Source organism: Brachyhypopomus gauderio, unplaced genomic scaffold (genome assembly GCF_052324685.1).
Source record: "Brachyhypopomus gauderio isolate BG-103 unplaced genomic scaffold, BGAUD_0.2 sc121, whole genome shotgun sequence".
NCBI classification, from domain to species: Eukaryota; Metazoa; Chordata; class Actinopteri; order Gymnotiformes; family Hypopomidae; genus Brachyhypopomus; species Brachyhypopomus gauderio.
Window position 1 is genome coordinate 575,819 of NW_027506942.1, and position 16,758 is coordinate 592,576.

Sequence of the window (16,758 nt, forward strand, 5' to 3'; positions counted from 1 at the left end):
GGTGGAGTCTTAAGGCTATGTTTCTTGTAGAGCTAATTAGTCTTGCCTGTGATGTTAAAGGAAACATAGACCGTCATAGACTGGCTTGTGCAAGCCTTTGTAATACTGTTGAACTAGCAGAGCCAACGCAGTGCTAGATTTAAACCCACATTTATAACAGTCAATAGGAGAGTTATCGGAATGGCCTGTATGACACAGTCTTCGTGGTTAGGTCCAGCCCTCAGGTCTTCTGTAATAGCTGATGTCCAACTGGAGTGGACACTCTGCGTTTCCGTGGCGCTGATGTGTCTCCGCCCTCATGGTCGGAGGTCTCTGGTCTCTGAGCACATAATATGTGATAAAGCTCTAATCTTCTGTCTTCGTCAGCCCCCTCTCAGCGCATTTTGTGTTTTCCTTCTTCAAACCAACAAAAGCGAGAACAAGAAGTGAACAAGAGAAGGTCTTTTAATCCAGCCGACCCCAATCCTGACTCTAATCCTGACTATAATCCTGACTCTAATCCTGATTCTAATCCCGCTGTTGGGCACTTCGCTTGGCTGATTCTTCATTTTCAGTGTTGTAAACATTGGCCATCAGGTCCACCTGAACGTCACTCCGTGACCAGGCAGCGTGTTGCGTAAGGCGTGTGGAGACTCCTGCTCCATCCCAACGGGGCCTCATCCAATCAGGCTGCTCCCAGAATGCACCTCGCTGCCCTGACACCTCCTGACCCAGAAGCTGTGGGTCTGCTGCCATGAGAACAGCCACTGACACATTCCTGGGTCAAAGGTTTGGGGAAAATATCCAACAGCCCCCCTGAGTCTGAAGACAAGGGAGAAAATGAACATAATAGGACAAAATGGTAGAGCACACGCAACTTTTACCTTGAGTGGGGAAGCAAATAATACTGAGAAATCAAGACAGGTCCTGTTAAGAGTCTTGATGGCAGGTGTTAAGATTTGAGATCTTCTAACTTGTAGTTTCAGTGTGAATAAATATTTGTTGAGAGAGAGAGAAGGATGAGAGAGAGAGAGAAAGTGAGAGAGGGTGGGGAGAGTTTACCATTGGTGGATATACTTTTAATTGAAGTGGTCCAGAGCTGAAGAACACCCCTCCCAGCACTCCTTCATGTTATTGCTGGAATGACCCGTCAGTAAAACGGGGTCGGCCAATGGGGAGCCGGGGGTGGGGTTCAGTGGCACCCAGGTCACCTCCTCCAGTGAGAGGAAACCAGCAGCTCTGCCGACTCAATCAACAGCAGCTTAGTGGTGTGATCCAGAACCTCCACAGCCAGACAGGACAGGTCAGAGCAGGAGGCACAACCCCTTCAGAAGAGAAACCGCTCTGACCCTGTTTACACCTCACACTAGAACACGCTGCCCCCACTGCCGAGTCGGGAACTAGATCACCACGGATCGGTGAGCATGTCCAAGCAATTTCTCAGAGCGGAGGCAGCGTTTGGTAACTGGAATTGTTTTGTTGACAGCTACAAATACACATGAACAACTACAGATGAAGAGAAATGTGATCACTTATGGGACAGTCCTGCCTGGACTCAAACAGAGACGTGCATTATTCACGAATGTCTGGTTCTCCGTGTTGACTTTCTAACGTCTGCTCATACTTTGTGTTCAGTTCCAGTGTATGCAAGGTTCACCGTACCACCTTAGAGTGTAAAGTGTTAGCAGCAAGTGTGTGTAATTGAGACTGTGCTCTATGTGTGATTGAGACTGTGCTCTGTGTGTATTATTGAGACTGTGCTCTGTGTGTGTGATTGAGACTGTGCTCTGTGTGTGATTGAGATTATGATCTGTGTGTGATTGAGACTGTGCTCTGTATGTATCATTGAGACTGTGTTCTGTGTGTATTATTGAGACTGTGCTCTGTGTATCATTGAGACTGTGTTCTGTGTGTATTATTGAGACTGTGCTCTGTGTATTATTGAGACTGTGTTCTGTGTGTATTATTGAGACTGTGCTCTGTGTATTATTGAGACTGTGCTCTGTGTATTATTGAGACTGTGTTCTGTGTGTATTATTGAGACTGTGCTCTGTGTATCATTGAGACTGTGTTCTGTGTGTATTATTGAGACTGTGTTCTGTGTGTATTATTGAGACTGTGCTCTCTGTGTGCTTGCAGGTCAAAGATGCCAGCGGGTGTGTAATGGTCGTTGCTGGGGCCCCAAGGAGAGTCAGTGTCAGAGCTGTAAGTCCCAGCGTCTGTGAGGACTCTCAACATTTCTGTCTGGGTTCCACATGATCAGCCCAAGGAACTCACTGAGCACATGAAGGCTATCGTGCATCTGGGGCAGATCTAGAGTTGAGCCATCAGACAGACTCCCAAAGAGATCAGCTTAGATCAGAGTGAGACAGATTGAGAGCGTGGTCAGATCAGAGTGAGACAGTCTGAGTCTCAGAGAGGGTGATGAGATCAGAGTGAGACTGAGTCTCAGAGCGTGTGAGAGGGTAGAGCGTGAGAGGGTGAGGGTGAGAGGGTAGAGAGGGTGAGGGGCTGAGAGTCAAGAGTGAAAGGGTGAGAGGGTGGTCTCAGAAGGAGACACTTAGACATTCACTCTATAATTATTTTAAAGAGATAAGATGTTAAAGGCATTTTGAAGGTTAATGTTTATCTTACTTATGTATTTCTGTTTCACACACACACACACACACACACACACACACACACACACACACACACACACACACACACACACACAGACACACACACACTTCACCTACATGTAGACTGCTCCTCACACTACTCACTCCAAGAGCATCCTAACAACCTCCTCACAACCTCCTCACAACCTCCTTATCCAGACAACTGCAGTATAAATCAAGGTCTCCACTTCATCTGAAGTGCTGTTACAGCTACTGGAATGGCTGTTGGCTACAACACAAGTGTTGGAGGAGCGTGTGAGCAACGCTCTGATCCCACCCGAAGAATCACACACACACCTCACAGGTGCTTTGATTCCAGGACCCTCCTGCAGCTCCGCACGCTACACACATCCTGATCCTGTCAGGATACAGAGGCAGCAGGACTGCTGGAATTCATTCCCACACAAAACTATCTAATGAGGCATAACTACTTTGACAAACTCCTCTGAAAGTGCTGAAAATGGGGTCAGGTGTGCGAATAACTTTTTGAAAAAAAAAGAAAAGAAAAAAAAAACAACTCTAAGACCAACCCTAAAGTGAATCACAGTGTCCTGTCTGAGTCCTGTCTGAGTCCTGTCTGCTCTCTGTTACAGACAGATCTGTCATGCAAACTAAACTTCCCTCCATATGGAAATGTTCATTTCCTCTGTGTAGCTTTCATTTTATATGCCACACATGCTCCCCATCTCTTTCCCCTCTCTCTCTCTCTCTCTCTCTCTCTCTCTCTCTCTCTCTCTCTCTCTTTCTCTCTCTCTCTCTTCTCCCTCTGTCACCCTTTCTGTTCTTTCTTTTTTTCTTTCTCCTGTCTTGAATTATGTTGCTGTAATTTTGTCAATCATTTGTGACAACCCCATATGAATCTTTCTTTCTTTCTTTCTTTCTTTCTTTCTTTCTTTCTCTCTCTCTTTCTTTCACATACATTGGCCTGCTCTGTGCTGTGCTGCTGGTGTTTCTAACCGCGCCCACTGCCCTCCACTCTACTACTATAATCATGCTAGTCACAGTCAGGGTGAGACGTCCCCACAGTCTCTCTGCGGGAAGCTGGGGTCTTTCCCTTCCTTAAACACATTCCCATTCTGGAGGCTTTCCACCCCAGCAGGCCTGCAGGGGTCCCTCCTCCGCCACGCTGGCTCTCGGCCTCGTTCCCTGGGGGCAGTTAGGAGGGGCAGGAGTGTGTCCTCAGGTGCCCTTCCGTCGTGACTGCACAAGTGTGTGTTTGACTGGAGAAAACATCTTATCACAATACTGCCACATCTCCTGCTGCAGCAGGGCCAGGAGTCTGTGTGGAGTCATCTGAACACACAATAAAGCTCCACACACTCTCCACACACTCATCACACACTCTCCACACAATCACTCACTCTCCACACACTTACCACACAATCACTCACTCTCCACACACTTACCACACAATCACTCACTCTCCACACACTCATAACACAATCACACAGTCATCACACACTCTCCACACACTCATCACACAATCACTCACTCTCCACACACTTATCACACAATCACACACTCTCCACACAATCACTCACTCTCCACACACTCTCCACACACTCATCACACAATCACTCACTCTCCACACACTTATCACACAATCACACACTCTCCACACAATCACTCACTCTCTACACACTCATCACACAATCACACAGTCATCACACAGTCATCACACACTCTCCACACAATCACTCACTCTCCACACACTCATCACACAATCACACAGTCATCACACAGTCATCACACACTCTCCACACACTCATCACACACTCTCCACACAATCACTCACTCTCCACACACTTATCACACAATCACACACTCTCCACACACTCTCCACACACTCATCACACACTCATCACTCACTCTCCACACACTCATCACACAATCACACAGTCATCACACAGTCATCACACACTCTCCACACAATCACTCACTCTCCACCACACTCATCACACAATCACACAGTCATCACACAGTCATCACACACTCTCCACACACTCATCACACACTCTCCACACAATCACTCACTCTCCACACACTTATCACACAATCACACACTCTCCACACACTCTCCACACACTCTCCACACACTCATCACACACTCATCACTCACTCATCACACACTCATTACACTCTCCACACACTCATCACACACTCATCACACACTCTCCACACACTCATCACACAATCACACACTCATCACACACTCTCCACACACTCATCACACAATCACACTCTTCACACACATCACACACTCTCCACACACTCATCACACATTCATCACACAATAATCACACACTCATCACAAACTCTCTACACACTCATCGCACAATCATCACACATTCTCCACACACTCATCACACACTTATCACACACTCTCCACACACTTCAGGTGCCCCGCTCTGCTGATTGTAGAACGAAAACGTTTAATGGTGAGGAGCTGATGGTCCATCTGCTCCAGCGAGGAGGCCGTTTGTGTAGCGAGGCGTCTTGTTTGGTCTCGGTCCTCCCTGTGGAGGTGAGGAGAGAGTGTTGGACCTGACTTGCTCCTGTGCTGATGTTAAATTCATCACGGTCCTTTGCTTTACTCCACCGCTCTGGGGACCAGGACGCTGAGCAGAACTAAACCTTTCTGTGACATTTTAAGGACATCTGATGATTTCTGTGGCCGAGTAAACGTCACGGTCACATATACCATTTTTAATTGCTTTCCGTATACACACATACTGACGAATACCTGATGACCTATTCTATATACACACAAATATACACACATGAGGATTACCTACATGGGCATGCACACACAGTAATCTAGTTACATAGCATCAGGCAGATAACCTGATCTTCATATCGCCAAGCAAACACAAAAAACCTACACACACACACACACATGCACTCACCACACACACACACACACACACAGACACAGGTCTTCAGATAAACATCCCTCGATCTGAAGGAACATTTTGACACTAAAATCAGTGTAGCAGAAGGGAAGGTTATTTGGCCAAGTGTCCCCAGTCCAGTTAGCAGGGACTCCAGTCCTGCTCTTCCCTCTTCCTGAGAAGATGATCTCCAGTATCTCCCCGTTCTCATAATGCCCAGCAGAACCAGAGGATGGGTAGCCACACTGTGCAGGCTAGATAGGGCTTTATGAGGTGATAACAAGAGCTGTTCATCACTCTCATTTCATTGCTAAATATGTGGCTTTTAGAAAGCCTGAAACTACTGACTCATGTTTTCATTTTTCCTTCTTTCTTTCCCTCTCCCTCCCCCACTTTCATTCTGCCCCCTCACCCCCTCTCCCCTCTCTTCCTCTTTCTATCTCCTTCTCCCTCTCTCCTCCTCTTTCCCACTCCCTCTCTCCCTCTTTCAACCTCTCTCCCTACCTCTCTGTCCTCTCTCTCTCTCCCCCTCTCATTCCCTCTCCCTGTCCCCCTCTCTCTCCCTCTCTCTCCCCTCTTCTCCTCCAGTGACTAAGACAGTGTGTGCAGAACAGTGTGACGGTCGATGTTTCGGCCCATATGTGAGTGACTGCTGTCACAAGGAATGTGCAGGAGGTTGCTCAGGGCCAAAGGACACAGACTGCTTTGTAAGTTCAATTCCCACACACACACACACACACACACACACACACACACACAGATTGCTATAGACGTCCACGACGTTAACCTCAGGTTCAGACGCTCAACCCTGTTCAAGCTACCCGTGCTGTCTCCAGCAGACTACCTGTGACAGGAGAGCTCACCGTGTGAGGTGCTCTACATGTTGGATGTCCTGCTGAAATCGCGTTTGAATTCTCCAGGGGGGGGTGGAGCCCTGTACTCCCATAATCCCCGTAGACGCTGTGTTAATGCGTACCGGGTCACACCGGTTCTGTTGGAGGCTTCTGTCTTCTCTCCACTACGCCAGCGCTCACGCTGTTTTCCTTCCGTAATTAGATCAGCCTAAACCCCGACGGCTGAAGCTCCGCCCCCTCGCCGCGAGGCTTTAATACAGATACTCACTCTCAACGTGTTTGGCATCGGGACGCAGAAGAGTGCTTGTTGCTCTCCTGTTTTGTGATTCCTACTCCAGCAGCAGGAGGAGGAGACTCGTACGTCAGATCTCCAGATCGGATCATTAGATAATGAGACGTTAGATGGTTAGATTATCCTTTTTTTGTGTTCTGCCATCATCAGATTACAGATGTGCTCCTAAATGTGAACGGTCTAGACGCACCAATAAGCCTTTTGCATTTCAAGCACAAAGATTTACTGCCCATTTTGCCTGATTGCGTGTTTTAGGAATGTTGGTTTGGTTATGTTTGTGTCGAGTGTTTATGTGTTGGGTTATGGGGGTGTTTGTGTTGGGTGTGTGCAGGCCTGCACAAACTTTAACGACAGTGGCGCGTGTGTGACCCAGTGTCCCCAGCCCTTTGTGTACAACCCCACCACATTTCAGCTGGAGCACAACCCTCGAGCCAAGTACACGTATGGAGCATTCTGCGTTAAGAAGTGCCCACGTAAGACACACACATACACACACACATACACACACACACACACACACACACACACACACATACACACACACACACACACACACACACACACACACACACACACACACACACACACACACTCAAGCACTTCCTCTCTTCCTTGTGTGAATCGCTGGCTGGGCGAGTTTGTCTGTGTAAGATGTCCACACTGTCCACTGAAGGTTCCCTGAAGGTTCTCTCACTGCATGAAGCACTCTCAGCACCACACACACAAGCGAGTGTCTCCTTCTGATCGCTGTGCCTACCATGGCTGTGTACAGCCTTTGTTGCTGGATGTTGGGACAGATGATGTCTGAGACTTTTCTTACCATGCCAAGGGAGTTCCTACACTCCTTGAAGACGTTTCCCCCAACATGTGCATTTATACCGACCTGTGTGTGAGGTTTGGAAACAGAGCATTGCAGGGATTCTGAAAGCTCTGACAGGGTCATGATGTCACGTACACTGTTCAAACACAGCGCAGTGTTGTGATAGACCTGTTAACCCTGGGCCCTGGCTGTTTCTTCTGTTTTTTCACACATTTTTATCCATTTATGAACACATTGATATGTGTGTGTGTGTGTGTGTGTGTGCGCGCGCACGTGTGTGTGTGTGTGTGTGTGTGTGTGTGTGTGTGTGCCTTTCACATGCCTGTATGTGTATATGTTTTACCAAAGCTTAAAATATTTATTCCAATGATTTAATAATGATGTGATTAAAATTAAGCTAAAATTAAAAATTTTTGTTTTTTGTAGAAGAGAATCAGAGATCCTACTTTGTGTGTGTGTGTGTGTGTGTGTGTGTGTGTGTGTGTGTGTGTGTGTGTGTGTGTGTGTGTGTGTGTGAAATAGTCTATATAATAGTTTAATATGCAGATCTGGGGCCGTGTTGTCCTCTTTTCACTGGTATGGACACGGTTAAGACTGCAGCACTGCCTGTGTGAGTCTCCCACCCTCCAGGGCTGGATTAGTAGGGAGTTTTTCCTCGCCACTGTCGCCTTTGGCTTGCTCATTAGGGTTCTGGACCCATAGTATTGTTAACCTTGTAAACCCTGTAAAGCTGCTTTGCGACAACTTGAGTTGTTAAAAGCGCTATACAAATAAACTTTGATTTGATTTGATTTGATTTGATTAGTGTGGAGACCAGGGTAAACCCAACAGTGTGGGGCCCAGGGTAAACCCAACAGTGTGGGGCCCAGGGTAAACCCAACAGTGTGGGGCCCAGAGTAAACCCAACAGTGTGGGGCCCAGGGTAAACCCAACAGTGTGGGGCCCAGAGTAAACCCAACAGTGTGGGGCCCAGGGTAAACCCAACAGCGTGGGGACCAGGGTAAACCCAACAGTGTGGGGCCCAGAGTAAACCCAACAGTGTGGGGCCCAGAGTAAACCCAACAGTGTGGGGCCCAGAGTAAACCCAACAGTGTGGGGCCCAGGGTAAACCCAACAGTGTGGAGACCAGGGTAAACCCAGCAGTGTGGGGCCCAGAGTAAACCCAACAGTGTGGGGCCCAGAGTAAACCCAACAGTGTGGGGCCCAGGGTAAACCCAACAGTGTGGGGCCCAGGGTAAACCCAACAGTGTGGGGCCCAGGGTAAACCCAACAGTGTGGGGCCCAGAGTAAACCCAACAGTGTGGGGCCCAGAGTAAAACCAACAGTGTGGGGCCCAGGGTAAACCCAACAGTGTGGGGCCCAGGGTAAACCCAACAGTGTGGGGCCCAGAGTAAACCCAACAGTGTGGGGCCCAGGGTAAACCCAACAGTGTGGAGACCAGGGTAAACCCAACAGTGTGGGGCCCAGAGTAAACCCAACAGTGTGGGGCCCAGAGTAAACCCAACAGTGTGGAGACCAGGGTAAACCCAACAGTGTGGGGCCCAGGGTAAACCCAACAGTGTGGAGACCAGGGTAAACCCAACAGTGTGGGGCCCAGGGTAAACCCAACAGTGTGGAGACCAGGGTAAACCCAACAGTGTGGGGCCCAGGATAAACCCAACAGTGTGGAGACCAGGGTAAACCCAACAGTGTGGGGCCCAGAGTAAACCCAACAGTGTGGGGCCCAGAGTAAACCCAACAGTGTGGGGCCCAAGGTAAACCCAACAGTGTGGGGCCCAGGGTAAACCCAACAGTGTGGAGACCAGGGTAAACCCAACAGTGTGGGGCCCAGGGTAAACCCAACAGTGTAAACTCCACCCAGACTCTCTCCCTCTCCATTTATGCTGGGGATTTCAATTTTTTGTCTCTGATTTTGTCTCTGTATGTCTTGTTCTCTCTCTCTCTCTCTCTCTCTCTCTCTCTCTCTCTCTCTCTCTCTCTCACTCTCTATCAGTCTGTCTCCCTCTCTCTCTCTACCTAAATCTCTCCCTGACTATACCACATGCACACAGACACAAATAATGTACTTACATACACATGTAAATAGGGTACTGTTTACTACAAGTCTTAATATTCCTATCTGATATGTCATTGCTACACATTACGAATTGTGTGTGTTTGTGTGCGTGTGTGTGTGCTTGTGTGTGTGTGTGTGTGTGCGTGTGTGTGCGCGTGCGTGCGTGTGCATGTGTGTGCGTGCGTGTGTGTGCGTGTGTGTATGTGCAGATAACTTCGTGGTGGACCACAGCTCCTGTGTCCGTGCGTGTCCCAGTAATAAGATGGAAGTGGAAGAGAACAAGATAAAGATGTGTATACCCTGCACTGATATCTGCCCCAAAGGTACCTGCACTGCCCTGATACCCCCTATAACCCCCATACTGTAGCCCCTTTATCTTAACAACCTCAAACGTGTCTCAGAGGTCTAGTCTAATACACCAGTAGTGTTCTACATATACACATGCTAATCATTCAGAATATGCCCTTAAGGTATAGGCTAACATGCATGTAGGATAACACACCATCATGTTAACAATCGTTAATGTGCCCCAAAGGGAGCTACAGCTTTGCACCCTAACTGTACAACTAGCCTATATGCACTAAAGGAATCCATTTAGATCTCTTCAGCCATCCATAAAAGTCTGCAAGCCCATCAACCAAAAATGAAAATATGGCTCCCCAGTCAGGGTACCAGGAGCAGTTGGGCTGTTGCACATGCCAGGCCTAAGATGTAAGATGTGTGAGATGCGTATGGTGTAATATATGTGGATGAAGTGTGTGTGGTGGTTCCTGCAGCAGATGCTGAAACCCGTTCGTCTCTCTCAAGCTTCATTTAGCCCATCATAGTGTTTTTGGAGGCCATGCTTGTAAAAATAAAGAGAAATTCCCTAAAGAATGAATAAACATATAGTCATGTTCACGTCCCTGGACACAGTCTTCAGAAATCCGTGTCTAAGTGGCCGCGCGGGCCCTCCAGCACCGGGTCTCTCCAGCACCGGGGCCCTCCGTAGAGCGTGTACTTCCTGCTCAAGAGTCCTTTGTACCTGAACTGCCCTTAAGGCGCAGTGGCCGCTGCTTTTCTGTGGGCTGGCTCCACTGAGGTGTGTGTGTGTGTGTGTGTGTGTGTGTGTGTGTGTGTGTGTGTGTGTGTGTGTGTGTGTGTGTGTGTGTGTGTGTGTGTGTTGCAGCGTGCGACGGCATCGGCACAGCCAGTCTGCAGGCGGCTCAGACCGTGGACTCCAGCAACATCGACAGGTTCATCAACTGCACCAAGATCAACGGCAACCTGGTGTTCCTCATCACAGGAATCAAAGGGTGAGGGTCTCCATCAGCACCCCCACCTGCTCCCCCTTCCACCCTCACCACCCCCACCTGCTCCATCCTTACACCCCCACCTGCTCCACCTTACACCCCCACCTGCTCCAACCTTACACCCCCACCTGCTCCATCCTTACACCCCCACCACCCCCACCTGCTCCATCCTTACACCCCCACCTGCTCCACCTTACACCCCCACCTGCTCCATCCTTACACCCCCACCACCCCCACCTGCTCCACCTTACACCCCCACCTGCTCCACCTTACACCCCCACCTGCTCCATCCTTACACCCCCACCACCCCCACCTGCTCCACCTTACACTCCCACCTGCTCCACCTTACACCCCCACCTGCTCCATCCTTCCACCCCCACCTGCTCCACCTTACACCCCCACCTGCTCCACCTTACACACCCACCTGCTCCACCTTACACACCCACCACCCCCACCTGCTCCATCCTTACACCCCCACCTGCTCCATCCTTCCACCCCCACCTGCTCCACCTTACACCCCCACCTGCTCCACCTTACACCCCCACCTGCTCCATCCTTACACCCCCACCTGCTCCATTGTTCCACCCCCACCACCCCCACCTGCTCCACCTTACACCCTCACCACCCCCACCTGCTCCATCCTTACACCCCCACCACCACCACCTCCTCTTTGTCAGGCTCCTCATGAAGCACTGCCCACAGAACACTTGTGCCTCTACAAGACCAATGGAATATGAAGACCATGCACGACACCAGAACAATACCATGGTGTAACAAATCAGTGCTGAAATCTCCATAGTTGTGAATCTTCTCATTTCATTACCAGTAAAACTGTGTAAGTTGTGAAGACAAAACACACTGGTGAAATCAAAACAGAGCAATAAAGGAGGGCTGTTAACAGCAGGGAGATTAGCACCATAATACCCCCATTTCCCCTCCACTATCGCAGCACCGTCACTTAAACGATGTACATGAATTCATATTACACACATTTACATCAGCTGCCACCTGTCTGGGAACTGGAAGCTGGGAGGAGAAGTGTGTGTCCCAGGGGAAGTGTGTGTGTCCCAGGGGAAGTGTGTGTGTCCCAGGGGAAGTGTGTGTGTCCCAGGGGAAATGTGTGTGTCGCAGGGGAAGTGTGTGTGTCCCAGGGGAAGTGTGTGTGTCAGGGGAGTCATACGGCCCAGGATAGAGGTGTGTGTGGGGAAGGCTGTGCTGATTCCCTGCCAACCAGTGCTGACCCTGAGGTACCCGTGCTGCTTTTAGCACATAGAAAAGCACCTCAGCCTCTCTGTCTCCCAGGAGACAGGCTTTACTGCACACACACACACACACACACACACACACACACACACACACACATTCTCTCTTTATCACTCCCTCTGTCTCTCTCTCTCTCTGATCCATTCTTCCATTACTTCTTCAATGCCCAGAAATCTCCTCAACCAACAATGGAAATTGTAATAATTTTTGGATATAGTGAATCAGAGCCCATGTGACACCTATCAGAGAGAACATGTACTAACTTAATTAAAAATACGATAACGTGGCCGCTCGGAGGGCGGTTCCGTTTTACATACGACCTCACCAGAGTGCTGGTTAAATAATGTGTGATTTCATGTCATGCTCTGAGGGCGGCCTTCTCCAAAGAAGACCAGAAGCCATTGTGCTGCCTACGCTCACAACTCTTCTTCTGTGTATATGTCTTTTTCAGAGATGCATATCACCACATAGAGGCCCTGGACCCAGAGAAACTGAATGTGTTCCGCACCGTCCGAGAAATCACCGGTAAGATCATCATTCATATTTATATATATATATACTTTATTATGTAATAAACTGTTTATATTTAGATAACATACAAACGATGAATGTCTTAATGATTAGCCCTGTTTTCTAATCACTTTATTTATTAGCTTAAACCGGTTGGACCGAGGCTAGAGACTTTCCAAAAGAGAGAGAGATATGGACAGAGAGAGAGAGAGAGAGAGAGAGAGAGAGAGAAATGCAGACAGAGAGGGGGAAAAAGTGAAAAATGCCCTATTTGTGTGAGCAGTCTTGAGATCTCACAAAAGACATGGAGGACTCTCTCTCTCTCTCTCTCTCTCTCTCTCTCTCTCTCTCTCTCTCTCTCTCTCTCTCTCTCCCTCCCTCCTTCCCCCTGCTGAACTCTCATGTTCATTCTCACTGCTGCATAGAAGCTTCAAACACAGCAGCTGGGAACACTCAGAGGAAGCCTTTCTTTAGCCCCGCCCCTTCCTGTCTCTGTCTCCGATTCTCACCGCGGTGACGACCACAGAAGCAGGCATGCGTGTCCTTCTGTCTCCCGCTGAGAGTCCTGCTCACTGACAGAGCAGTGTCCTCTCCGTCAACGTGTCATTTCTGCTCTGTGACCTTGGCTTGAGGTGTTGACAGTTGGCAATTTGAAACGCCGGCCCAGAAGGCCACACAGAAAAGCCCAGATTCCTCACTTTCCTTTTTAATGCGTGCTTATTTTGGACCTGGCGTTAATTTAGTACAGGTTCAGGCGTGTGTGTACAGAGTAAAGCCGTGGGCTGTGAAGACCACTGCTGCTACTAGAATGACCCATCTGAAACACAGTGGGGCAAAGGTCCAGTCAGCTCCTCCCACCCAGGCCTGCAGGGGGAGCAAAATCACACAGGCAGGGAGGCTGGCCCCGCCCATTCCCACCCTGCCCCGCCCCACCCCACCCTCTATACCAGCACTTATCTGCTGATGTTAGCACACAGGCTTTTTCCATTTGCAATCTGATTCTGATAGACTACTGCTATTAGCCCAAAACAGACAGAGTTTTACTGATTAACACTATGTGTGATGTATTAGAGGTTCTTAAAGACTCATCTAGTGTTTGGGCAAGTCTTAGAGTGCTGGGGTTAGTGTGCTGGGTTAATGTGCTGGGTTAGGGTTAGCCTAACACCTACCTCTTTCCCCTGTGTTGAGGAGTTCTGCTAGCATGTGGTTAGGTTTTACTTAAGTGAGGTTTTGCTATGTTTGTGATTTATTACAGAGCTTCTGCTAGCCTTACGCTTTTAGCCCAACACCTTGTCCATGCTGATATATTAGAGAAGTAATATTGTGTGTGTGTGTGTGTGTGTGTGTGTGTGTGTGTGTGTGTGTGTGTGTGTGTGTGTGTGCGCGTGTGTGTGCGTGTGTGTGTGATTTATTGGATAGGTTCTGTTAGCGTGCTGCTGTTAGCCTGGAGCAGACAGGTGCTCAGTGGGATCTCGTTAGTGCCATTAGGATGATGAAGTCTCGCCTCTGCGCATAAAATAAACAGATAAAAACACAGGCAGGCAGCATGCTCTCGAGGAATGCTACTCACACACACACACACACACACACACACACACACACACACACACAGGCATTCAGACTTCCCTTTGCTGCAATTTTGTCATTAAGGCAATTAGTGTCAGCAGACTCCATGCTAACAACACATCACAGAGGAAGACAGCGCTGTAATCTGCCTTTACAGGCCAGGAGAGCCTCACTAACAGTGGGAGCAGGTCCAGGCTCACTTAAAGAGACAGACGCATATTTACCAAGCACTTAAGTGAGAGCCGGATCAGGGTTGTGCGTTTCCTTACACGTTATGCTACTGCTTTTCCTTCAGACGATTAAAGGAGTGTGTGACTGTACTAGTGGTCCCCACCATCACTATGACCATTACCAGTGTGAATGAGATAACCGCAGTAGTGTGACCGACAGGAGACTTTTTTAATTTCAGTGATACTCCGAAGTGACTTATGAGCGGAGTTGTTTTTGATTCGCATAATAAGCATCATAAAACAGTGCAATAACCTTGCACCTCTGTTGATGTTTCATGGCCTTTTATGAGAGAAGAGTGGTGCCTCAAATTGAAGTCATGTGACCATGGGCTCTGCTCTGCTGGCTTCTTCTGAAGCAGGTGTATCTGCCTCCACTCCTGGACATCTACAGCCCTGCACCAGTTTAAACACTGGTCCTACACTGGGTCTACGCTGGGTCTACACTGGGCCTACACTGGTTCTACACTGGTCCTACACTGGTCCTACACTGAGCATACACTGGTTCTACACTGGTCCTACACTGGTTCTACACTGATTTACACTGGTCGTACACTGGTTCTACACAGCTTTGAGACTGACGTTCCAGCTATGATCATAAAAAATAGTGGATCTGCTCAGTATCTCACTCTACTGATAGTATCATACAGCACAGTAGTCTGCAGTACACTATATGACACAGTACACTATATGACACAGTACACTGTATCATACAGTACACTATATGACACAGTACACTATATGACACAGTACATTGTATCATACAGTACACTATATGACACAGTACACTGTATCATACAGTACACTATATGACACAGTACATTGTATCATACAGTACACTATATGACACAGTACACTGTATCATACAGTACACTATATGACACAGTACACTATATGACACAGTACATTGTATCATACAGTACACTATATGACACAGTACACTGTATCACACAGTACACTATGACACAGTACACTATATGACACAGTACACTGTATCACACAGTACACTATGACACAGTACACTGTATCATACAGTACACTGTATCACACAGTACACTATATGACACAGTACACTATCATACAGTACAATATATGACACAGTACACTATATGGCACAGTACTCTGTATCATACAGTACACTATATGACAGTATACTGCATCACACAATACACTATATGACACAGTACACTATATGACACAGTACACTATGACCACAGTACACTATATTATACAGTACACTATCACACAGTACACTATATCACACAGTACACTATGACACAGTACACTGTATCATACAGTACACTGTATCACACAGTACACTATATGACACAGTACACTATCATACAGTACAATATATGACACAGTACACTATATGGCACAGTACTCTGTATCATACAGTACACTATATGACAGTATACTGCATCACTCAATACACAATATGACACAGTACACTATATGACACAGTACACTATATGACACAGTACACTATGACACAGTACACTATATTATACAGCATACTATCACACAGTACACTATATCACACAGTACACTATATCACACAGTTCACTATATATCACACAGGTACACTATATTATACAGTACACTATCACACAGTTCACTATATCACACAGTACACTATATCACACAGTTCACTATATCACACAGTACACTATATTATACAGTACACTATATCACACAGTACACTATATTATACAGTACACTATATCACACAGTACACATGACTGAAGCATCTGCTCTTGTCAAATTTTCCCCTCATTTTGCTTTCCTTTGTCACCTTTACGGATTCAAACAACATGACAACAACATGTTTTCTAGTGGCTTTATTACATCTGTACAATTGTGGTGTAAACGGGTCTGTTAGCCATCGAGCAGCATCATCTGCGTGTTATTAGTATTTCACCGTAGTGTCTACAGTTTTGTATTTTGAATGTCAGAGCTTTCTTCAGGACGTGAGGTTAATTGTGCTTTGTAATGGGTTTATGGTTATGTAAAACGTGCTTGGGTGATGTGCAGTCTCTGTGTGTTAACTGTATATATGCCTGAGGATTAGTAAAAAAAGAAAAAGTCTTCTGATCACGTGGGAAAAGTGTTAAAGTGAGTGTGTGTGTTAGTAATGGTGCTGAACTCACAGACTGATCAGGATACGTAGCAAAGTGTCCGGTCAGAACTGCAGCTGCCCACAGCAGCGGTATCTACCAGCAGGAGGCGTCAGCATACCCAGGGTTCTGCTACACAGATTCTGGGTGTTTGAGGTAGTCAGGCATCTGCTGGCTCACTGGATTTCTCTTCATTTTCGCTTTATTCTTTAATACTGCTGATCTCTCAGT

The 16,758-nt window shown here is 47.6% G+C and overlaps 1 protein-coding gene across 1 annotated transcript in view; it reads left to right on the forward strand.

The window, feature by feature from the left end:
* LOC143498874 (receptor tyrosine-protein kinase erbB-4-like) overlaps window positions 1–12,675 on the forward strand; it is a gene marked incomplete at its 3' end in the record, with an annotated part of 183,853 nt that extends 171,178 nt beyond the window's left edge. The window contains exons 5-10 of the mRNA XM_076993765.1: window positions 2,119–2,184; window positions 6,119–6,237; window positions 7,008–7,149; window positions 9,762–9,875; window positions 10,721–10,847; window positions 12,559–12,675. Of these exons, the coding sequence (XP_076849880.1) occupies window positions 2,119–2,184; window positions 6,119–6,237; window positions 7,008–7,149; window positions 9,762–9,875; window positions 10,721–10,847; window positions 12,559–12,675 (685 nt within the window). The remainder of the gene's footprint in view (window positions 1–2,118; window positions 2,185–6,118; window positions 6,238–7,007; window positions 7,150–9,761; window positions 9,876–10,720; window positions 10,848–12,558) is intronic.
* Window positions 12,676–16,758: the final 4,083 nt, after the last annotated feature.